Source organism: Siphateles boraxobius, unplaced genomic scaffold (genome assembly GCF_051911475.1).
Source record: "Siphateles boraxobius isolate OS27281-9 unplaced genomic scaffold, OSU_SipBor_1 8, whole genome shotgun sequence".
NCBI lineage: Eukaryota > Metazoa > Chordata > Actinopteri > Cypriniformes > Leuciscidae > Siphateles > Siphateles boraxobius.
Genome location: NW_027509208.1, coordinates 33,293,289 through 33,318,098, shown reverse-complemented (window position 1 = coordinate 33,318,098; position 24,810 = coordinate 33,293,289). Strand labels below are relative to the sequence as shown.

The 24,810-nt window shown below is 46.8% G+C and overlaps 1 protein-coding gene across 24 annotated transcripts in view; it reads left to right on the top strand.

Moving 5' to 3' along the window:
* ptprk (protein tyrosine phosphatase receptor type K) overlaps nucleotides 1-24,810 on the top strand; it is a 238,228-nt gene that overhangs the window by 161,345 nt on the left and 52,073 nt on the right. For all 24 annotated transcript variants that reach the window (XM_077221141.1, XM_077221139.1, XM_077221143.1 and 21 more), the window contains exons 8-10: nucleotides 8,438-8,740; nucleotides 17,164-17,273; nucleotides 17,434-17,635. In XM_077221141.1, coding sequence (XP_077077256.1) covers nucleotides 8,438-8,740; nucleotides 17,164-17,273; nucleotides 17,434-17,635 — 615 coding nt within the window. The remainder of the gene's footprint in view (nucleotides 1-8,437; nucleotides 8,741-17,163; nucleotides 17,274-17,433; nucleotides 17,636-24,810) is intronic.

Genomic DNA, 24,810 nt, shown 5'->3' with positions numbered 1-24,810 from the left:
ATTGGTGCTTGTATGAGCGGACGTTCGATTTGAGAGTGTTTGTCTTTCTTTAGAGATTGTTCATCTAATACAATCACAGCTGCAAATACATGCATTTAATCATCAGAAAAGAGCAGCCGGGAGGAAAAAAGCATCAGAATGAGCAGAAGATTGGAGAATAATGAGTGAGTTTTAATGAGCCAAACGTGTGTGTGTGATTGCAGGCTCTGTGCTTTGTGTTTTAAGCATGGGTTGTGTCTCATCATAGAAGGATCCGATACATCACCCTGTCAGAGACGTACAAACCCTGTCCGCCATGACTGACACTCACATAATGACTTATTTTTGAGTTGAACTGGCCCTAGAGACACGTCTTTAGCTCTCTCTCTCTCTCTCTCTCTCTCTCTCTCTCTCTCTCTCTCTCACTCTCTCTCACTCTCTGTTTTCCTCTGTTGTTTCTGAATAAGCGATGGACAGAGAGAATGAGAGACGAAGGGCTTGAACATCACTGTTATTAGATGTGTGTTGTTGAGCGAGAGCGAGGGGTGGGATGGTTCCTCTATTGCGTGTGACCCCAGGGCCGCGGTGGCAATGAGGGGCTGGGCCGAAGTAAGTCAGGACTAATGTTTGGTCATCCTGCAGGGTCACCGGTGGCAGAGCTCACAATTAAAGCCTCTGGGAGACTTTTCTGTCTGGCTGCCTGTCTCGTCCTCACATTCACATACTAAAAGCCTAACGTTAAACTAGATCAAATCAATTTGCAGACTTTTTAGCCAGTAGCTATTAGTTTGAAAAACCCTCTGAGATAAATCGCTTTTCTTTCATCACATCAACAGCCATCAAAGCTTTAGTAACTAATACATAATTTAAATGTTGTAACTTTACTGCATGTATATGCTGTTCTCTTTGAATTTAATGCAGTGTCATGTAAGATGAACAAAGGTCATTAAAAAAAATTCCACTTTATAACAACATCCACCATACTGTATACCACTATTATTTGCTTTGTGCAAATGCAGAGATGTTTTGCTTTCGGACAGTCATTTAAAATGTGCAAGTTTAGGATATCGAGGTAACTGAACAAAACTCCATTCAATAGCCTCTCTGGATACCTAGTATCTGAATAACGTGTACCATAACAGCAAATTTTTTACCATAATGGTGGGAATTTGCAAAAAAAAGGTTTGTAAATCACAAACAAAATGGCGGATAACAGCAAAGCTTATCAGTGCAGTGATTTGATTGGCTGTTTGTGCTGTCAATCATGTGTCTGTGGTGATGCAGATGTTGTTCTGTGAACACATGCAGACAGACGGCTTTGACCGTTGATCTCGTGCCTTAAATGAGAGTATCAAATGAAAGAAAGCTGAAACTTTATTTTACTTGCAGAAACAGCTATTGGACATTGACACTAAATCTGCCTAATGATGCTGGCCTGACAAGCAGAAGTGAAACCGCTTTAGCTATCCTTCTAAAATCAGGACAAAATACTTGTTTTTCTTTGCTCTCCTGAAGATTTATGACAATCATGAGTTTGAGAGAGAAACTGTCACCCAAAGGGATGATGGGAAAGGCTTTGTTATTGATAAGCTCTGAGCAAACAGCCAATCACTTTCCTGTGTTAACAAGCTCTTCACCTGTATTCAGAGCGGCTCGCTTTTAATTAGACTACATGGAAAGGGCCTCCTGAGCTTGCGTGTGTGTGTGTGTGTGTGTGTGTGTGTGTGTGTGTGTGTGTGTGTGTGTGTGTGTGTGTGTGTGTGTGTGTGTGTGTGTGTGTGTGTGTGTGTGTGTGTGTTTCCCATCTCTGTTTGGTTTAGTTTTCTGCTCTCGGTGTGGCTCCAGTTCACACACCGCACGGTGATCTGGATTTTCTGCGTCTGTTTTCTTCGCCAGAGTTATCTTTTCATGCATCATGGGGCGACAGTGGCTCAGTGGTTCATGTAGGTTGTCTACAAACCGAAAGGTTGGTGGTTCTATCCCCGGTTCCACCTGACCAAGTGTTGAGGTGCCCATGAGCAAGACACCTAACCCCAGCTGCTCCCGATCAGCTGAATGGCGCCTTGGCGCCTGACACCGCCGTTGGTGTATGAATGGGTGAATGAGTGTGTGAATGGTCGAATGAGAGGCAAATATGTAAAGCGCTTTGGTGGCCATTGGGTCTGTGAAAGTGCTATATAAATGCAGTCCATTTACCATCATGTTCTCTCACCTTCCAGTGGCGTTCAGTTGATGTCCTGTTTTTCATGTTTACACAGCTTTCTAATAGTTGACTGTGATTGGTCAGTGATGGCATTCTGTGAGCAAACGTTGTGTATAAATCAACCCAATCTCACACACAGCAAGATGTCATTATTTTATGATTTCATATGAATTTGAACGATGTGAATTATTCAAGAAACATACAATTTTTTAGGAAAAAAGTAAGCATGAAGCTCCGTCACTGGGGCGTTAGCACATTGTACGGAAACATATTAGATTGTATGAATTCATAGTGATTAGCCACAAACGTGAGCTTGAGTTGGTATGATTGTAAACTATATAATGTAATTGACGATTTCAACTGATTCTCTCTGTGGCAGAGCCATTTGCATCTGATTAATCGCTCATGTTATATAGTGTTATAGATGTAATAATATAATTATATACATATATCAATAATAGTGTGTTGTTTTAAGAAATACATCAAATGTACACTCTTATCAGTATTTCATGTTATTTTGTTTGTATTTATTTTGGTGAGTACTAGTAGTCGTGATGATCCAAAATATCTTTCTCTAAAAAAATATCCGACTAATATTTATATCTTTTAAAGCTGGCAAGAAATGAAAATTCAGGCATGTTATAGATCTTATTTGGGGTAACAAACAGTAAAAACCTCATAATGTTTAATCAAAATGCCATAACTTGATCTTCCAGACACTACTACCATTTCATTGTGACATTACTTAGCCTTGAACGTGTGCCTGAGACACTGAATCTGCTAAACACAATAAAGCTAGATCTAAAGTCTGAGGATCATCATCATGTATCTGTATGTTAAAGGCATTATCGACACACACCCGAATGACTCTCTGTGAAGCTGCTTTGAAACCATGTTCGTTGTGAAAAGCGCTTGAGAAATAAATTTGATTTGCCTAGACTTGTTTTGTTTCTATCGACAGTCATTATAACGTGAACATGTCTACAGTCAGTTTCCTCTTGTTTAGAGTCAGCATTCTGAATAATAACACATGTTGTTTAATGTTTCAAATTTGCGTCGTCCAGCGCCTGAAGCGTTTCTTACTGCGATAGAAAAACCTTCTGCATTGATGTGTGTGTGTGTGTGTGTGTGTGTGTGTGTGTGTGTGTGTGTGTGTGTGTGTGTGTGTGTGTATGTGTGTGTTTTTCCATGTGTAGCAGCAGCTCAATCCTCGACTGAGTGTGTGATCAAATGGTCAATGACCCCACACACTTCGGCTCAGTCCCGCCTGACTCTGAGGTCAAAGGTCATTTAAGGCTTGGAATAGAGCAGTTTTGAGCAGACGCTAGACATTATTGAGAGGTTTGCTGATTTATGACTCTAAGCACAGATTGTCGTTAGAGTAAAGGTTAATGTTAGGGTCAAAGTGTACTGGACATGCGTATAACAATCTTCTTACATACTAAAAACCCTCAGCGTTTCATCTGTGTCTATTCACGGCTGCATGTGTGTTGCATGATGCAGTGTGTGTATTTCTGTAGTAATGACACTGACAAACTGAATGGCACAGATAAATGACACTGTTACAGTAATTACAAACCATCTAGGAGTGCTGGACTGATGCAGTATGGGGTGGCGTTATATGAACTCTCTCTCGCACTGATGTATTGGCTAATTTAGAGAGGCTTAAAGCGTCTGCATCTGTGTGTGTGTGTGTGTGTGTGTGTGTGTGTGTGTGTGTGTGTGTGTGTGTGTGTGTGTGTATGAAGGAGCCTTTATCTGGTCCACAGGTGCCTCATTTGCTTTCACAACACTTTCCGTCTTCCTCGTGCCACTCATACCAGATCACACTCTCCTTTCATTTCAGCCTTTTCTGAATTTGTTCATCAGAAAGAGAATATAAAATCAAATGCTGTGGTTTGTGTATGAGTTTTCTGGTTGTTTGTCAGTGTGGTCATGTGGCTATTCAAGCAGATGGTGGCTCTAGAGGATGCCATGCCTATGTTTGAATGAGCCCTGACAGCCAAAGTTGAAGGCAAGCTGCACACCTGATAGGCCATAGAGATAGCCTGAACGACCCAGTTACTGATGGTCTGTTTGGATGCGGGAAGCCCCTTCTTGGGTGACCTGAAGCACACCAGCAACTGGTCTGACTTCCACCATGAAGAAGATCTCTGGACAGAGGTACAGACAGAGCTCTGACAGGGCAGAGCAAATGAAGTCTTTCTTCATCCGCCGTCACGTGAGGTGGAGAATGAAAGCCTGCAGAACCATAGGCCGTGCCACATTAGATGGCACTAGGCACATAGCCCGGCCTGGGATGCAAAATAGCCTTAATGTTACCTGGAGCAAACTTCAAGCACCCATGAGATATAGAGAGCATCTGAAGGTCCCCTACTCTCCTCAGAGAAGTAATGGCTACTAAAAAAGCTACCTTGAGGGAAAGGTTCTTGGCCTCAGCCAACTCCAGAGGTTCGAAGAGGGCCTCGACCAGCCCTTCGAGGACCACTTCCAGGCCCCAATTGGGAACTCTGGTACAAATCCACTTCCACTGGGCCGAACCTCTCATATACCGACTTCACCACCTCGGTGTGAAGTCTCCATTCCCTGGGCCTCAGCCCCTGCCTCGACAGGATGTCTGCTCTCTGATTCTGGTCCCTGGGACATGCATTGCTCTGAGATAACAGCTTCCCCTGAGACCACAGGAGGATCTGATGCACCAATCTAGATAGAGGGCACGATCTCAGAACCCCCTGATGAATCAAGAAGGAGATCACCGACACATTGTCTGCGTGGTGACCCCTGAGGTCTGGGAGGAAGCTCCTCAGAGCCCCGCCATCCATGACCGTGCCCCAGCCTGTGAGGGAGGCGTCTATCGAAGCAGGTTTCCGGCGACATGACGCTCCCAGCACGGGGCTTTGGGACAGAAACCAATCGTTTTTTCCACATAGATAGGGAACAATGGCATCTGCACGTAACCCTGATCATGCGGAACGGGTTCCCACTCAGGGAAACCCCTTGGTTTTCATCCACCACTGCAGGGCCCTCAAGTGCAGCAGGCCGAATGGAATGACATTGAACGCTGCTGCCATGAGCCCTACACTCTCTGAAAATTTTTTACAGTGATGGCTTGGCCTAGCTTTATCCTGGTCACCGTGGCCAGGATGGAATCGATCCGTGCAAGAGACAATTCTCCCCGCATCGTGACCGAGTCCCAATCCAGTTCCAGGAACGTGGTTCTCTGGGCTGGTGCCAACAAGCTTTTTTTCGTGTTGAGTCTCAACCCCAGGCTCTGGATGTCAGCAAGGACGACATTTTGATGCCGAACTGCCAGCACTTGTGACTGGGCCATAATAAGCCAGTAGTCGATATAATTTTGCACCCTGATACCCTGAAGCCTCAGCGGAGCTAGAGCTGCATCCATGCATTAGGGGAGAGAGCTAGGCCGAACGGAAGAAGAATCCAATATTGGAACGCTTCGCCCCCGAAAGCGAACCTCAGGAACTTCCTGTGAGATGGAAGGATGGATATATGGAAGTATGCGTCCCTTAGATCTATCGTGACAAACCAATCCTCAGATTTGATCTGACTCACAATGATGGGAATAGTGAGCATCTTGAACCTGAATCTCCTCAGAGACCAATTCAAATGCCTTAGATCTTAAATTGGCGCAACCCTCCATCCTTCTTGAGAACTATGAAGTAGCGGCTGTAGAACCCGGACTCCCTGTCCGGCGGAGGAACACGCTCTATGGCCTCCTTTTCCAGCAGGGAGTTTACTTCCTGTTCCAATACCCGACCCTGCACTGGGTCGACTGCAGTCCACACCAACCCGTGTAATTTCGGTGGGTGGAATGTGCAGGACCCAAGGGGAAATATTTGTCAGGTCTTACCATGCTTTGAAATATTCCACTAAGGGATATTATTCGGGTATTATTCAAGATTCGTTCTCGATCCCCTGAAAGGGCTCTCCGGCAGGGTTTGGTCGAAACGATTCTCGATGTGTGGACGCAAGCGCTGCCTGGCCGCAAGCCTGTGGGGCAGACAGAGCAGCGTGCGTTCGCTGGAAACCGATGTGTCCCGAAGCGCACTTAACGGTGGGATACAGACATCGATTTCCCGAGGGCTCCCCTGAGGGGAGTCTCTTTCGGTTTCGTTCTCGACACCCTGAAGTGGAGGTCCGGCAGGGAATAATCGAAAACCGTTTCCGATGTGCAGAAGGAACACTGCATGGCCGCAAGCCTGTGGGGCAGACAGAGCAGTGTGATTCTTTCGTTCGCTACTCATCATTTTAATTCCTCAGAATTAAATGCAGCCATAAACACTGGATAAGTGAAACACGGTCTGAATGGTAGGGTGAATTAAAATATCTAACTTCTTAAAGTCAGAAAATATTTCATCATTTTAATTTCTTAAAGTTAAATGCCCATAATTACCAGACAATACTGTTTTTATATGTGTTATACGTCTCATAATCTACGCGCTGCTTCGGAAAACGCGAGATTCGAGTCGTTACAATATATTTGGCTTTCATCCCTCAAGAAGAAAGTCAACAGGTGCGAGGCTGAAACATCCGACAGATATACATCGAGATATTTCTCAATGAACAGCTGTCAGCACCCTCAGGGGCTGACTGTGAATGCCTCGCACCCAAACAGTATTATTTCACAGATCGCGTGTGTCCCTTTTATTGGCTGACCCGTAATCTACGCGCTGCCTCGGCAAACAAGATTCGAGTCATTCACAATATATTTGGCTTTCATCTCTCAAGAAGAAAATCAACGGGCACGAGTCTGAAACACCCGAAAACACACGGCTGTGTGCGTCGAGATATTTCTCAATGAACACAGCCAGCACCCTCAGGAGCTGATTGTGCCTGCCTCCCACACAGAATCTTTATTGCAGAGTAGACACGTAATCTACGCGCTGCCTCAGCAAACGCGAGATCCGAGCACCTATAGATTCTGTATTGCAATGCAGACCTTTAATCTACGCGCTGCCTCGACAACGCAAGATCCCAGTCACAGAATCTTTATTGCAGAGTAGACACATAATCTACGCGCTGCCTCAGCAAACGTGAGATCCGAGCACCTATAGATTATGTATTGCAATGCGGACCTTTAATCTACGCACTGCCTCGACAACGCGAGATCCCAGTCACAGAATCTTTATTGCAGAGTAGACCCGTAATCTACGCGCTGCCTCGGCAAATGCGAGATCCGAGCCACTAGACTCTATATTGCAATGCAGACCTTTATTTAGGACAATTCTTTTGGGACAAACAACACCAAATAGGACAGACAGTTTGACACAGAGCGCTTGCTGAAGAGCAAAAAGCTAACTCTCTTGTGTGCCGGCGTCCCTTTGTAGCTTCCGTGTATGCCGCCACGTTACGTCATGACGCAACACCAATCAGGATTGGATTAGTTTCATTCATACTTCAGATGCGTTACGCTAAGGGCATTCCCCAAAGTGTCGTGGTCGACGCAGTTCGAGTTCCCTCAAAAAGGAAATACATTTTTACTCTTGCAGCAGTCGAGATTAACGAATCGTGAAAAGTGTTGATTGTAGCATTATATTTAGATCTATTCCCATCACATGAAAGGTTGCTATGATGAGCATTGAGCAGATGACAGACTGTCTGTTGATCACGTGAATGCAAATACTTTCACCATAAATAATATTGCAAACATTATGTAAATACAGTAAGAGCTTCTTGTGGAGTGTAACAGCGTCAGTGATTACATTACGAGATTTGTGGCAAGTGTCCAGATAAACTGCTGTGTGATTGACAGTTTAGACGATTGCGAAGGGAGCATTCTTTGATCGCTTTCTGTATATAATTTAATCACAATTAAAAAAAACAGATTATTTTCATGCTATTATTAATTATTATCATTATTTTCAGGTTTCTGTGTAGGCACGTTTGCCTCTGCATTTGCCTCATTATTTACCTACTACATGCACGAATCAGTGGGCGGGGCTAAACAGGCGTTGCTGTAAAAGCAGGTGTTGATCTTTTTCTGCGGGGGTGGTGTTTACCCACATTATTACGTAATAAAGTGGCACATTACACAACCGTTTGTTTTTGCATATTGGCTTCAATATAGGCTGTTTTTAGACTAACGAGAAAGTTTTGAGTTCTGAAACCTCCAGGATGTTTTTATAGTACAAAGACCTCTTATATGTCAAAAGATCAAAGACATTTTTATTTCTCAGTTCATGACCCCTGTAAGAATGAACAATGTTTTGACCCATCTTTCATCCTCTCTCTCAGAACCCATGCGGACCCCCAAGAGTCTGAAGATCGCGGAGACGCAGGCGCGCTACATCGCCGTGGACTGGGAGTCGCTGGGCTACAACATCACCCGCTGCCACACCTTCAACGTCACCATCTGCTACCACTACCACAAAACCCCCAACCAGAGCAAAGCTGACTGCCTGGAGATGGACCCCAAAGCCCCCCGACACGTGGTGGGAAACCTGCCTCCCAACACCAACGTCAGCCTGAAAATGATCCTCACCAACCCGGAGGGACGCAAGGAGAGTGACGAGACCGTCATCCAGACGGAGGAGGACGGTACTACAAACACTTCCTTCTACAGAAGGGATTCCCATCCTTACATATAAGAACACCAGAGATATTCAACAACCCATAGGTGTTATTAAATATTAAGACATATTAGAGATGTCTTCAAAGAGGAAATTATTTTCTATAGTGGGTGCATTCATAACAAACACATCTAGACATGTAGACTTACACAAGATTATACAATAATAGGTACCAGGGATCACAAATGAGACAAGAGCACAGCACACCAATGGATGATGTCTCTATACTTTAAGAGGATTATTTATTTAAAGCCTGTATGGCTGTAGGGACAAAGCTCTTACTGGTTTAACTGGCCTTTCTGCGCATATTAAAAATAAAACTACAATAAAAATATGATTTATTGAATTACTATAATCATATGTAATTCTATTGCTTTTATTAAAAAATATTCAAATATTTTATATTGAACGATTTTATTCATAATTCATTCAATGCCTTTTAATTTAGCAGGATATTGGTAATATCTGTTCTCTTAGGGTGTGTATCAGTTCACAGGTTTGATTCGAATAAAACAAACTGCCATCCGAACTGCAATCCACTTCCTAACAAATTCTGGTGCAGTTCGACTGAAATATGAACACAACACGGACCAAAGATATATAAATAAACCAAAAACGAGACGTGATGTCACAAGATGAGGCCTTTAAAAGGGATTCCTGCTGCTGTTTTGACTCCTTTACACATTTTATAAGCTCTTCATCAGTTCTCAGCTGGTCACAATATCATCATATGTTTGCACATACAATGAGCACATTTAGCCCAAAACATTGGCCCATTTAAAATGTTTACATAATTATGCTGACAGTTAAAGCCTCTTTCTGCAACATCTCTCTCATGGAGAAACAGATCAAAACATGTCAGGAATGTATAAATATAACTTTTTTTTTTCGGAAGATGAGTGAGGCAAATAATTCAAATGAGGATAAAGGCAAGTATATTTTGAACACAAGCGCACCTGACAGTCATAAGTGGGTTAGATGCTGTGATTTCTTGACACATCTGGGACGTGCACATCGCTTGCAGAACTTTTCCGTCAGTCGCCTTGACGTGAATAGTGTTGCAGAACAATAAAGGCCACCGTCAGCGGCTCCTTGGGCAAACCCAGGTTTATGAACACCGTTTGTATTCATCTGCGTATATGCAAATAATTTCTGAAGCGAACGTTTTCTTGTTTTGATGAAATGATACGCTCTCACCAGTGTACCATAATTTCTGCCCCTTTCTTTTGTGTTGTTGTGCTGATGGCCCATTTTATCCTGCAGAGTGATTTAGCGAGTGTGTCTCCCCAGGTACAGAATTAGCCTTGTGCCAAAACTTTTTTTTAACACAATTTTAACACAATTTATATTCAAGTCATTTCAGTCATGGAAGCAGGAGATTTTAGGGACCATGACGATCCTAAAATCAGTCCAGTTTGTCAGGCCTGTTCACTAGTATTGTACAGTGTGTCTAGCACAGTGTTTCTTGCGTGAGTCTCTCTGCAAACGCACTGCACTCGCAACCAAATCAATCAAAAATCACAGCTAATCAGAAGAGCGTGTGGGCGGAGTGTCTCTACAAACGCACTGCACTCGCAACCAAATCAATCAAAAATCACAGCCAATCAGAAGAGCGTGCGGGCGGAGTCTCTCTGCAAACACACTGCACTCGCAACCAAATCAATCAATTATCACAGACAACATTCAGACTAACTGCAATGATTGGATAAACATTTTTTGGTCTTTAGACTTCAACAGAAGTCTATGTATGTATATTGTTTAATATTTAAACCACTTCCATTATTGATTGCTATCAGATTGTGGAGAGAGTTTCAACCTCTAGAACATTAGGGCTGTCAAAATTGCTCAAAAATGACGTTCGAATATTCCCTCTAAAAAACACACATATATTCGAACTATTCGAATATCTGGTTGCGCATTTTTTCAATGACGCGCATTACGTCAATAACAGGAAAAATTAATACAAAGAGACATAACTACTTGTATAGGTAGTTTATTTAAATTTAAACATATTTAACAACGTATTACCTACACAAAAACAAGTAAAACAACTAATGGAAAGACCGCAGACCTCGCTCGCGCTTGCAATATCTAATCAGTAAGTACAGTACACTAATGTTTCTGTTTAATGTTGAGTAAAATGAGGCACACAATTCCGAGAAATGTCACAACGATTTTTTACCATGAGATTCATAAAATATAAAGTGCTATTACAAACGAAAAAGGCTACATTATTGGTGATTGTATTAAAAAAAGGAAGAAAAAAAAACTTACATAGCTTGCATACAACTTTATCTCACGGCTCCACAATTTTACCATCCACCGACCAAAATACGAAGTACTTCCAGTCATGGCTTTTTAGATTTTGGGGGGTTAAAATCACTTTCTCTGCTGCGAAAGTTCGGCTCTTCACTTTCTGCCATGCAAGTCAACTTTCAGCAGTGACGCTGTGCCAGTGCGACTCAGCTTGTGACCTGTTCCTGATCCCTCAAGCCTTGTTTATAGTCGACGCGTCCGAAAGAGCGCGAAGGTGCGCGCGGCAAAAGTGACGTCATTACAGTGTGGGCAAAAGTGACGTCATTGCATTGTGGGCGGTCGTGCGCGTTGGGTGCGCAAGACCCCATTCCGCCTGGCGATGACACGGGACTTTTCGTAACTTCGCGAGCGGTGCCGCATCCAAAGATGAACGACTTTGAGCCGAATCTGTACGAGCATGTTTATGATCCTTCTATACACAGAGACATTTGCATTGATGGGCGACCATAAAAGCCTCTCATTTTGTGAATAGGAACACATTTGCATAAGCACCCAGTTTGCACTTGTCTAACGTAACTGCTTACATTTACAAAATAAGCCTGCAATAGCAGAAGTAAGCCCTGCTGATGAAATTAAGGTTTAAACACTCTTCAATAAGGCTTCAGTTGTTTAACTAGTTTACATGCAGTGAAAGTACAATAAACCTACTGCATTTATTACTCTTTTCATATGAATCAGCAAGTAATAAACTACTAATAAACGGAAAACTACTTCTTCACTGCTGATTCCTGGTGGTTTAGAGGAGAATTCTCCGAGTCGCTCCCTGCCGTTTCACCAGAATAGCACAACGTCGAGCGCGTCCAGTATAAACGCCTCGTCCGTTTGGGGAGGTGCGCGTGCAGTCAGCGGAGACTCACGCTCGTGCGGACGCGTCGAGTATAACCAAAGCTTCAGGCAGCGCGCGCCTCCTCTACTGCGTTTTTCCCCCCACATTCGAATATATATTTTCACCTTCGAATTTCTGTTTTTTTTTTCAAAAAAAAAAAAGGTATAGCGACACCCCTGGTACTGCATATCAGCATCATTTTACCCATCAGCTGCTCTGCTCAGATATTAGTGTCAACACTGATCATCATAAACACATATCAATTTGTAGCCAAACATCTGATGGCAAATTCTCCACATTCTGTAAGACACACAACCAGCCAACATAGTACCCTTTCAAGAGAACTCGAGCTGCGTTGAGACGCGGTGGGAACGCTCTGCGTGATTGCGTCGTGAAGCACGTGTATAATGAGTCCAATGGAAGAGCGAGACGTCATAGGCGGGTGACGTCATAGACCAGGAAGCTATAAAATACACCAGAAAACAGACCGCGACAGCTTCTGTGCCTTCAGTAAGCGATCTGTGCATTCCGTCCTTGTCATATTTATTGTTGTCTGTCAAGTTGCAATGTATATATATATATATATATATATATATATATATGTATATTATAGCAAAAGAGAGCAAGCAGCTTTGTGTTGTTCCCTGCCCACGTTATATCACGGGTGGGGACGCACACATCAGCTTTTTGTTACTATTTGGGAGTGGAGCATGCCACAGTCAGTTCTCGAGTGGGCTGACTGTGAGCATTGCGAGACGCTGTCCGTGAGGACGCTCCGCTCTCGCCGGGCGTTCTTCGAGGAGGACGGTTTGGTTCGGTTCGCATTCCCCGCGGTTGCTGAGGCACGGCGGCGACTCGCATTTTGGGACAGATCTGACAGCGGGGGTTGGGACGGGCTCCGCCCTATCTCAGCTTTGCCCTGTCAGATCCAGTGCTGGTGATTTCCAGTTCCGAGGAATTGGTATCGTTAGTTTTTTGTTTAGAAAAAAGAGAACAAAACAAATAAAGATATTAAGAAAAAGGCAGATGTTTGAGTTTTCAATAAATAAATAAATAAGTCAGCTCATAACTCTGTTGAATAAAGAGGAGCTTTACAAGGAGGTTTATCTAGTGCTGTTGCTAGTTAAATATTTACTGGCCAGCTGAACATTATGAGAGTGAAAATAAAAAGAGTTTATTAGATGAAATATATCTAAAAACAGAAAAACTCTGTATCTCAGCCTCCTCGTCGGGGACTGCTGTTTTTCCCTATCTGCACACTGAGGTGTCGAGATCGTGGAATAAGCCGGTTTCTATTTTATGTGTTTAATGCCCAAACGTCTAACTATAGTAATGCTTTGGGTATTAAGTATCATGGTATGACAGTGCCTCGGGTTAAAGAGACGCTTGCGAGGTTTCTCTCTCCCGAGTCGGCGTCATCGTTTTTAACCCCGGCGTTACCCACCAGCCATCTTAAATAAATACATTTTATTAGGCAGCGCTGGTGGGTAAAATATAAGGACATGGATGAATGTGAGGATGTCAGCACTGACGCTATTCGAGAATTGCGTCGTGCAAAAACAGATAAACTATACTGGGGAGGGACGGTTTCGAGAAATCGTTTCTCCTCTGGGGGGGGGGGGCGACTCTCTGAGGAGGGTCGCAGCACGGCCAGTTCGGTTGTTTTCCTGCTGGTGGCCACGGAGTGATATTTTTATATATATATATATATATATATATATATATATACGTTTTTCTGATTTAAAAATAAAGAAAAATAAGATAATTATGTCTGTTCTTCTGGACGCTCCGCTTTCAAAAAAACGAAGAAATAAACCATTCAGCGGCATTCCAGAGGTTTCTTCCTCACCAATCTAATGTTCCTGAGACTGCTGGGCGGAGCAGTCTCGGTCTACTAAGCTCCTCGCAGCACAAAGTGCAAAACGAGCATCGCCATTTTGGCTCCTCAACAATCGAGGGGGACTTGGTTGGCAGTAGCAGTCTAGCCAGTTAGAGATATGCAAGATCTGAGGACTATTTATCCCTAAAAAACTTGGACAAATAGGAAGCCCTGACGCCGAGGCTATCAGGCTTCTAAAGGGTGGTCCCCTCCGGGGTAGGGATGGTTTTGAGAAATCGTTTCTCCTCTGCGCCCTCTGGGGTGTGACTCTCTGAGGAGGGTCGCAGCGCTGCCAGTTCGGTTTTCCTGCCGGTTCGCCGTTCAGGGCACCAAGGTGTCGGTGTCCCCAAACGATCCTCCGAAGGGGGTCTTAGAGCAGTCAGTTCGGTTTCCCTGCCGGCTCGTCATTTCAGGGTGCCGATGTGCCTGCTTTTTCCAATGATCCTCCGAGGAGGGTCATAGGAACTAAGCTATTTAGAGGTAGGCAAGATCTGAGGATTATCGTCATCTCTAATAAAGCTTAGACAGGAAGTCCTGTTCCAAAAAAACAAGGCTATCAGGCTTCTGAGGCCTCCTCTGGGGGAGGGACGGTTTTGAGAAATCATTTCTCCTCGGCGCCCTCTGGGGTGCGACTCTTTGAGGAGGGTCGCAGCGCTGCAAGTTCGCTTGTTCCCTGCCGGTTCGCCGCTTCAGGGCACCGTAGTGACTGTTCAACCAAATCCAGAGGCCAGTCTTGAGAGACTGGTTCCCCTAGTAGAATTTCTGGCAGCGTGGAAGCTACTGCCACATAATTCTCAGTGGGTCCTGCACACTATAGGAAAGGGTTCAGAATTCGGTTCTTGTCCGCCCAGATTTCTAGAGGTTCTTGAGGTTTGCTTTCAGAGGCGAAGCATACCAGTATCGGGTTCTTCCATTCGGCCTAGGTTATCACCCCGCACCTTTACAATATGCGTGGATGCAGCTCTGGCTCCTCTGAGATTCCAGGGCATTCGCGTAGTAAATTATATGGACGTTTGGTTGATTTTAGCTCAGTCCGAGCTTTTGGCAGTTAAACATCGAGATGTTGTTCTGTCCCACATAAGGAGGTTGGGGTTGCGGCTCAACACCAAAAAGTGTACTCCTCCCAGCTCAGAGGACCACTTTTCTAGGTGTAATATGGGATTCGACAACATGCAAGCACGTCTGTCTTCTGCATGATTCTCATCCGTAAAGAATGTAAACTAGGTCAGTCATTCACTGCAAAACAGTCTCTGAGACTGTTGGGGCTCATGGTAGTTGCGTCCAACGTAGTTACTTTCGGCCTTCTGTACATGAGCCTCCTGCAGTGGTGGCTCGGGACCAAGGGGTTTTCTCCGAGGGGAAATCCGTTTTCACATGATCAGGGTCACGCGGCTATGCCTTCGTGCCTCGGTCATGTGGAAGAAACCTTGGTTCCTCGCCCAAGGCCCAGTGCTGGGGGCTTCTTGTCGACGCATCACGCTATCGACGGATGCTTCCCTCACAGGATGGGGGGCGGTCATGAGTGGCCGCTCGGTGAAAGGTCTTTGGTTGGGGCTCATGGCAGTTGCGTCCAACGTAGTTACTTTTGGCTTTCTGTACATGAGACCCCTGCAGTAGTGGCTCAGGACCAAGGGGTTTTCTCCGAGGAGAAATCCGTTTTCGCATGATCAAGGTCACGCGGCTATGCCTTCGGGCCTCGATCATGTGTCAAGAACCTTGGTTCCTCGCCCAGGTCCAGTGTTGGGGGCTTCTTACCGACAAATAAATCTGTCGACGGATGTTTCCCTCACAAGTCGGGGGCAATCATAAGTGGTCGCTCGGCGAAGGGTCCGGACAACACACTGATGGTCTCGTATATCAGAGCAGATATCCTGTTGAGGCAGGGGCTGTGGCCCGGGGAATTGAGACTTCACCCCGAGGTGGTGGAGCTTCTTAGGGAGAACTTCAGGCAACTCAAGTCGACCTTTTGCATCGTTTGTACAATGCATTGACCTTTGTGGTTCTCCCTCACGCATCCAGCTCCGCTTGGACTGGACGTGATGTATTAGGTGTGGTTGACGCTACACCTGTACGCATTCCCGATATCTTTGCTCCTGGGAGCTCTGGAGTTATGGATACTGTGGGCTCGGCCTCTGATGGGGACCAGCTCATAGGTTCAGGTCTCTCGTCCGAGGTCGTGGAGACCATACTCCAGTCCAGAGCTCCCTCCACGAGAAGACTAAATATGCATTGACATGGAAACTGTTCTCTGCCTGGTGCAGAGAACGCCTTCTGAATCTTGTTTCTGCCCTGTTGGTACAGTACTTGATTTCTGTAATGAATGTTTCTTTGCTGGGTTATCTATGAGAAGAGATCCTTAATTTCGTCTTCTCCGTGGTACATGAGGCTGAGGCCTGCACGTACTTGGATTTGCACCTGGTTTGGTGGTAGTATTTCTTCACCCCAGGTCGGGTTGTATTTCTTAGTTCCCTACTAAATGTGCGGGTCATTTGTGCTCCAGGCCTTCTGTCCTCCACCTTTAATACCCCAGATCAGGAAAAACGCAATCTGTTTTGCCCTTTCCGGGCTTTGGATGCGTATGTCCACAGAGCTGCTCAGTGGCGTATTTCAGAACATTTATTTGTCTGCTTCGGGTAACTTAAGATAGGTTGCCCTACATCTAAACAGATAATGAGCAAGTGGGTAGTTGAGGCTATCGCACTTGCTTATGAAGCGGCCGGACAGCCTTCACCTATGGCTGTCTGCGCCCATTCTACAAGGAGTATGGCTGCCTCTAAGGCTTTAATTTCAGGTGTTTCCCTTCAGGACATTTGTAATGCGGCAGGCTGGTCCTCACCGCATACATTTGTCAGATTTTACGACCTAGACCTCTCCACTCCCAGGGCTAGGCTGCTTGTTTCCTAGTGTGCGCAAGGACTCCACACAGAACGGGCATTTCTCATTATGGCGTAGTGGGTATAGGGTTCCCACCGCGTCTCAACGCAGCTCAAGTTCCCTTGAAAGGGAACGTCTCAGGTTACGTATGTAACCCTGGTTCCCTGAGAGGGAACGAGACGCTGCGTTCTCCTCCCATACTTCCTGCATGCCCTGATCGACTTGCTTCAGGCTTTTTCAGAAGCTGTCGCGGTCTGTTTTCTGGTGTGCTTTATAGCTTCCTGGTCTATGACGTCACCCGCCTATGACGTCTCGCTCTTCCTTTGGACTGATTATACACGTGCTTCACGACGCAATCACGCAGAGCTTTCCCACCGCGTCTCAACGCAGCGTCTCGTTCTCTCTCAGGGAACCAGGGTTACATACGTAACCTGAGACGTTTTCTCACTAAAGCCAGTTCTGCTAGCATTCGGTTTTCTCTCTGTCTGTGCTGTAGTTCCTGGTCCAGTTCCCAAGGAGTTTGTGCGAGCGACTCCATCTGAGGATAAGATCTCACTGCAGTGGAAAGAGCCTCTGGAGCCCAACGGCATCATAACCCAGTATGAGGTAATGTGTGCCTTATTCACACTGGATTTTATATGTCAGATTTGTGTTCAAACTTGAACGGTTGTGCTCTAAGTTAATTTCTTAGTATTTTATTAGGAAGAACTAAAAATAAATCCCAATATATGCTGAACTTGTTGTGTTATGTGCTGGGTGTCTCCAGATCAGCTACAACAGCATTCATTCGTTCGATCCGTCGGTGCCGCTGCTTCGGCCGCCCCTGCTCGTGTCGTTACCCTGGAACACCTCGCGACACAACTTCTCACAGCTGCACCCGGGAACCACATACCAGTTCCTGATCCGGGCCAGTACCAGCAAGGGATACGGACCCCCAACCACACTCAACGTCACCACCAATATATCAGGTATGCTTATGAGTTGATGTTGTGTATGTCAAATTCCATCCCATCTTCTGATTGGACAATTTGTTCAGGCTGTGAAGTCAGATTCTTGCATATCTATAGTCACCAGGAAAATGAATTCTATTACGACTGAGAGTATCTGTTGGTATGGAAAGAGATGACAGAAAACGTCTCGGTTACGTATGTAACCCTCGTTCCCTGAGTAGGGAACGGAGGCGTTACGTCGGATGACGACGAATGAGGTTTCGCTTAGAAAGCCTATCAACTTCGAGTATTACAAAACGAGCCAATGGCAAAGAAATGCCATGGGTCTGCGGAATTTGCATGACGTAACTCCGCCCCACCTCGTGGGTATAAAAGGAGGACGCCAGCAACAGGCAGATATGTTTCTTCGCTGAAGAGCCAAGACTGAGTTCAGGCGATCCCCGCGGTACAGCGGAAAGTGGCAGGCAGACGTCCCTACTCAGGGAACGAAGGTTACATACGTAACCGAGACGTTCCCTTTCGTTGTCACTCCGAGTTACGTCGGATGAAGACGAATGGGGTTACCAGTCTAATCACGCCACCTTCGCAGCTGTCTTCCAGTCCCCTGCGTAAATCTGAGATCCCTGTCGTGAGAACCGACTGGGAATGGAGTCGCCAATCTCCCGGGAGGGGCTGAAGCCATGAGAGCTCGTCGGCTGCACAGTTCAGGGCTCCGGGGATATAAATGGCATGAAGCGACCTCAGATGCTCCTGACTCCATATGATGAGGTGGCGGGCGAGTTGCCACATACGGCGGGAGCGTACACCACCTTGATGGTTGATGTACGCTACAGTGGCGGTATTGTCTGAACGGACTAGTACGTGTTGGTTCTTGAGCACGGCCCGGAAGCAGCGCAAAGCAAGATGTACGGCCAGCAACTCGAGGCAATTGACGTGCCAGAGGCGGCGGGGTCCTGTCCAGGAGCCCGCGGCAGCACGTCCATTGCACATGGCACCCCAGCCCGTGGAGGAGGCATCTGTCGTTACAACGACGTGCCGCGAAGCTCGTTCCAGGGGCACTCCGGCCCGTAGAAAACTGAGGTCCGACCACGGGGTGAAGGTCTGACGGCAGGACGGAGTAACTGTTACTCGGAAGGTGCCGTGTTGCCATGCCCACCTCGGGACTCGGTCGCGAAGCCAAAGCTGAAGCGGTCTCATATGAAGCAATCCGAGCGGCGTTGCCGCGGCTGCAGATGCCATATGCCCCAGGAGCCTCTGAAAGAATTTCAGTGGAACTGTACTCTTGCCCTCGAACTGTCTCAGGCAAGTCAGCAGTGACTGCGCGCGCTCGCTCGTAAGCTGCGCGGACATGGCGACCGAGTCGATATCCATACCGAGAAAAGAGATCCTCTGCACGGGGCAAAGTTTGCTCTTTTCCCAGTTGACCCGAAGGCCGAGACGAGCTAGGTGCTGGAGCACTAGGTCCCTGTGTTCGCATACCTGGTCTCGAGAGTGAGCTAGGATCAGCCAGTCGTTGATGTAGTTCAGGATGCGAACCCCGTGTTTCCGAAGGGGAACAAGGGCTGCCTCGACGACCTTCGTGAAGACGCGAGGAGACAGGGCTAGCCCGAAAGGGAGAACCGCGTACTGGTATGCCTGCCCCTCGAAGGCAAACCGAAGGAACGGTCTGTGTCGAGGGAGAATGGAGACATGAAAGTAGGCGTCCTTCAGGTCGATTGCTGCAAACCAATCCTGGGGCCGCACACATTCGAAAATGCGTTTGGCAGTGAGCATCTTGAACGGCAGCCTGTGAAGGGAACGGTTCAGCACACGAAGGTCCAGGATTGGCCGTAACCCACCGGTTGTTCTTGGGGACAATGAAGTACGGGCTGTAGAAGCCGGTCCTCCTCTCGGCCGGAGGGACGGTCTCGATCGCACCCTTCGCCAGCAGGGTGGCGATCTCTGCTCTCATGATAGGGGCGTTGCCACCGACCAAAGTGGAGCGGACTCCCCTGAAGCGGGGAGGAGACCGCGCGAACTGAATCGCGTAGCCGAGCCTGATCGTCCGTGCGACCCATCGGGACAGGAGGGGAAGCTCTAGCCAGGCTCCCAAGAACTGTACCAGCGGGGTCATACGGACCACAGACTTCCCATGATGGTGCAGCAGGGCGGAATGACTGGCCCGGACGTGGACGGCATAGCGGCCCGGTGTGGGGGCACAGTCATTAACCGCGCCCTGACAGAGGAGACCAGGGAAGGAAGAACGTTCCACGGGGGTCTGCTCTGCCAGGGGGCTGGCGACAGAGGCGGAAGAGAGCGGCACGGTCCGGGGACGGCGCGCACTGTCAACCGGCTCTGGGACAGAGGGGGACGAGGGGTGCACGGCTCGGGGGCGGCGCACCGTGTCGTCCGAGAACTCTGTGTGCTCAGGGATGGAAATGTTACTTCTTTCTTTAACCACATTAGGGTGCTGCCCACCCGTGGGTGAGCAGCGGGGAGTGGAGAACAAAAGATTCTCCCCCGGCCCTCCACCGGGGGAAGGAGTGGTCCTGCTACGATCTCCTGAGAAGTAACCTTCAACGTCCCTGAGCAGCCCGTCTCAGGAGCGCCGCTTGGCCCGGAGTTTAGCGGGGGGCGGGGCTGGAGAGGGCTGGGGCGCCTTCTTACGGCTTCCTCCATGACCGGGCCCGGGTGGAGGCTGCTGCTTGGGCCGGGCGGGAGGGGTGGGAGCCGCAGGAGGGCGCCCTCGGCGGCGAACAGACTGAGGGATCTGCCCGGTCGGCTGGGTGGAGGCAGCAGCGGGCCGTCGGGGCAGAATGTGCTTGATGGCCTCAGTCTGTTTCTGGGCGGTGGAGATCTGTTAGGCGAAGTCCTCCACCGCACCGCCGAATAGGCCGGCCTGGGACATGGGGGAGTCGAGCAGGCGAGAGCGCTCAGCATCCCGCATGTCAGCCAGGTTCAGCCATAAGTGTCTCTCCTGGACCACAGCTGTGGACATCACCAGACCCAGGGAGCGTGCGGTCACCTTCGTCGCCCGGAGGGCGAGGTCGTTGGCGGCGTGCAGCTCATCGAAGAGCCCTGGGTCCGTCCTACCCTCGTGCATGTCCCTTAGCATCTGGGCCTGATAGACCTGCAGAGTGGCCATGGCATGCAAAGAGGCAGCCGCCTGTCCTGCCGCTCTGTAGGACTTCGCCACTAGGGTAGACGAGAACCTACAGGCCTTGGATGGGTGCTTAGGCTCGCCGCGAGAAGAAGCACTCTGAGGACACAGCTGCATCGCAACAGAGCGCTCAACCGGGGGGAGCCCAGTGTACCCACGGGCGGCTGCCCCATCGAGGGGAGGAAAGGTGGATGAAATCAACGAGCGGTCGCGGGAAGACATGGGAGTCTTCCAGGACTTCGAGATTTCATCATGCACGTCCGGGAAGAAAGGTATTGGGGCAGGCTGAGGACGGGAAGCCGCAGCTGCACCCAAAAACCAATCGTCCAGCCGCGAGCGCTCAGGACAGGGTGGAGGGTTCCACTCCAAACCAATGCTCGCGGCCGCCCGGGAAAGCATGGCCGTCATCTCTGGATCGGACTGAGCCACAGCCGTATTCACACCCGAGGGTGGCAGCTGTGACGAGTCGTCACTTCCAGACGAATCAGACCCACCTTGTGATGTTGCGATTGACATCGCATCTTCCTCTGGAGCGCCAAAGAACACCCGTGGGACCTCAAAGGATGGTCCCGCGAGGATCCCTTGAACGCTCGCGGGTTGCAACACTGGAGAAGGTGCTGCCGGGCACGGACGAATAGTCTGCGCTTTGTTCCACACAGTCACCCTCAGATCACCCTGACCACCAGCCGAAGTAGAGCCTCTCGAGGAGGCGCTAGATCGGGGTGTGGATGAGGGGACTCTCACTCTTGCGAGATCATTGAGTCTCGATCTAAGTGTTGCGATGGTCATGTTCCCACAGAAAGAACATGACTCATCCACGAGGGCTGCTTTAGCGTGATTAAAGCCCAAACACACCAAGCAGCGCTCGTGCCCATCAGAGTCAGACACCAGCCGACCGCAACCAGAAGTGCACGGGCGAGGCATCTTTAAAAAGACGTGCCGCGTGCAAGCTCTTTTTGTGAGAGAAACTCAGTGCTGAAGCGCCCGCGGAGAACACACTCGCTGGCAAACCACGCTCAGATAAGCAGGAAGTGTGCACTCGCCGGGAGATCGCCGTCACACCAACACTGGAGAGTTGCTCGTCTCGTAAGAAGCTGACAATCAGAGATAGCTTAAGGAGTGAAGAATTACACTTGGCTCCGAAGCGAAAACATATCTGCCTGTTGCCGGCGTCCTCCTTTTATACCCACGAGGTGGGGCGGAGTTACGTCATGCAAATTCCGCAGACCCATGGCATTTCTTTGCTATTGGCTCGTTTTGTAATACTCGAAGTTGATAGGCTTTCTAAGCGAAACCCCATTCGTCGTCATCCGACGTAACTCGGAGTGACAACGAAAGGGAACTATGAATTTTTGGCATACTTTTATTCTCTCTGAAATGAAGTGATTTTACTTGCAAATACATTACAAATACGTTCAAACGTCTGGGGTCAATGAGATTTTATTTGATCAAACATTCAGTTAAAAATGTAATTATTATTATAATTTAAAACGGATGTGTTCTATGTGAATATATAGTAAAAGGTAATTTATTCCTGTGATCAAAGCTGAATTTTCAGCATCATTACTCCAGTCTTCAGTGTCAGGTGATCCTTCAGAAATCATTATGATATGATGATTTAATGCTCAAGAAACATTTCTGATTATTATCAATGATGAAAACAGTTGTGCTGTTTCATATTTCTGTGGAAATCCTGTGGTACATTTTATTTTTCAGGATTCTTTGATGAATTGAAAGTTCAAAAGAAAAGCATTTATTTGAAATATAATCTTTTTTAACATTATAAATGTCTTTACTGTCACTTTTCATCAATTGAATGCGTCCTTTCAGAATAAAATTATTAATTTCTTTAAAAAGAAAACAAAAATCTTTCTGACCCAGAACTGTGGAACATAGTGTATATATGTGTGATTTTTTTGTGCAGTGTAATCAGTATTTTAATAACTTTTGACGCGTTACCAAAGTCAGCTCATTTGTGGTTTACTAATTGAAATAAAAATAAATAATGTGTTCTGTAAAGATGAATGAGCCCCTTTTGGTTTGTTTGTTTTAATTTGCATCTGCTTCTATAAGGATCTTGAATTGCAGGCTGTAATCAGCTGAATTGAATGTAAAAGCTTCTTCCTGTGTTGTGCTAATGACGACGAGGAGCGTAACCTCATCACGTCCCCTCAGGCTTTCTGCCACTTCACCGCTCGCAGATGTCACACACGCATGATCAGGGCAAATAGGATTTCCTAGCATTTCAGAAATACATCACTTTAGATTTGTTGCGAGTGAGAGAAGTGTAGGTGGAGCTAACAAAACATGCAGGGATGAGGGAAGAAAACCTGCTTTAGAAACGGAAGAGAAAGACAAATACACATGTGTGGGTGTGTGTGTGTTGTGCTTGTCTAATGTGTTTTATGATTTTTTAAGCAAATATACATTATAGCAACAGTGTTGGTATTGTCAACTAAAACTATCAAAAACTTATCTGATTACGTCTGTGAAGAGTAACTTTTTATTGTTAAATGTAATTTTTTAGTACTATTTTTCTTTATTAATTTTCATAATAATTTCATAATGTATTTTATGAGTCAGAGTATGTTGTACATGTGTGCTGATGAGAGACATGGGATGAGCTATATTTTCCATACAAGTATGTGTGCAATGTAACATGTTCACTGAGCAGAGATGTTCCACTTATGACGATACTTCAGTTGGCATGTTCTTTAGAAGGAAAGGAATGTTTCAACTGATGCAAATATACCACTAATGTATACACAGAGGGAAAGTGGATTGTACCATGTGTAAACATGAGGTATACGTTCCATTTTAAACATAAGCAACATGTTTTTCTACCTTACACGGAAGTTGTAAGACCCAGAGTGGTGTATATAAGATCATTCTTACTGTACCACCTCAGAGAAACATAAAGGCATGACGGGGTGAGAGGAAAGAGAAACATAAAGGCATGACGGGATAAAGGCATGACGGGGTGAGAGGAAAGAGAAACATAAAGGCATGACGGGGTGAGAGGAAGAAGAAATAGAGATGAGGGGGTGAGGGAGGAGAAACACCAAGAAACCATATACAGCTGGCATGATGTGGTGATGGAATAGAGAAATGGGGAACAGAGAAATCTGGAAAGAAGACCTCCTCACCTTAGCCTTATTCTTCTATGTCTGTTTCTCTCTGTCTGATACATGTATAAAAATAATAAATCAGAGATCTCTTGGCAAAGTAACTGGTGTAGCCTCCGTGATTCAACAATAATGGGGAAAAGCATGATTTTCAAATCTACAGTCTGAACTAGTCCAATCCTGATTGGTGCCCCATCACCTCGTGATGTGTGATGGTGTAACGCGAAAACTACAAAGGGAAGCCGGCAACACAGTAACGTCAGCTTTTAATGTGCTTTTAATTCATTCAGCTCCCAGGCATGCAGGAATTATGGCAAAGAGACACAGCATCTTGTTTCCTTCTTACGGAACAAGCTTTACAGTCGTAACCAGAGACATTTCCTTTCGAGGGAACTGCGAAATGCCCACTATCCCATTCTGACAAATGCCTGTCCTGGTGTGAAACTGTTCAGGCACAGCTCAGGAAGAAAGCACTCAAGACCCTGGCATAGCCAGCAGGTGCCATACTTAATGCCATACTTTGGGTTCAATGGGCTTACTGGCTGAGGTGAGGGCAGACGCAGAAATGCCTCCGAAATCCCCCTACTGATTGTTAGTTTGGTAGCCGGGCAGCCCCCTTGGGTGGCCTGAAACACACCAACAACTGGTCAATGTTTCTCCCTGAGAAAAGTATAGATGTAGCTTCTCTTGGTCTCTTGACACAGGAGGAGGATAAAGGCCTGTAGGACTATAAGCCAAGGCCAATGATCCGAAAAGTGCCAGGGACAACGTCTAGATCCCCCTGCCGGGACTCTAACCTGAGCTGGAAGCCTCATCCTCATAATGCCACTAAGGAATCAAATTACCAGTTAATGCTCCCCGTAAAGGTCCAATACTTGAAGAAGGCGACTGGTAGTCACACAGACTTTAAGAAACTCCAGCACTGAAGC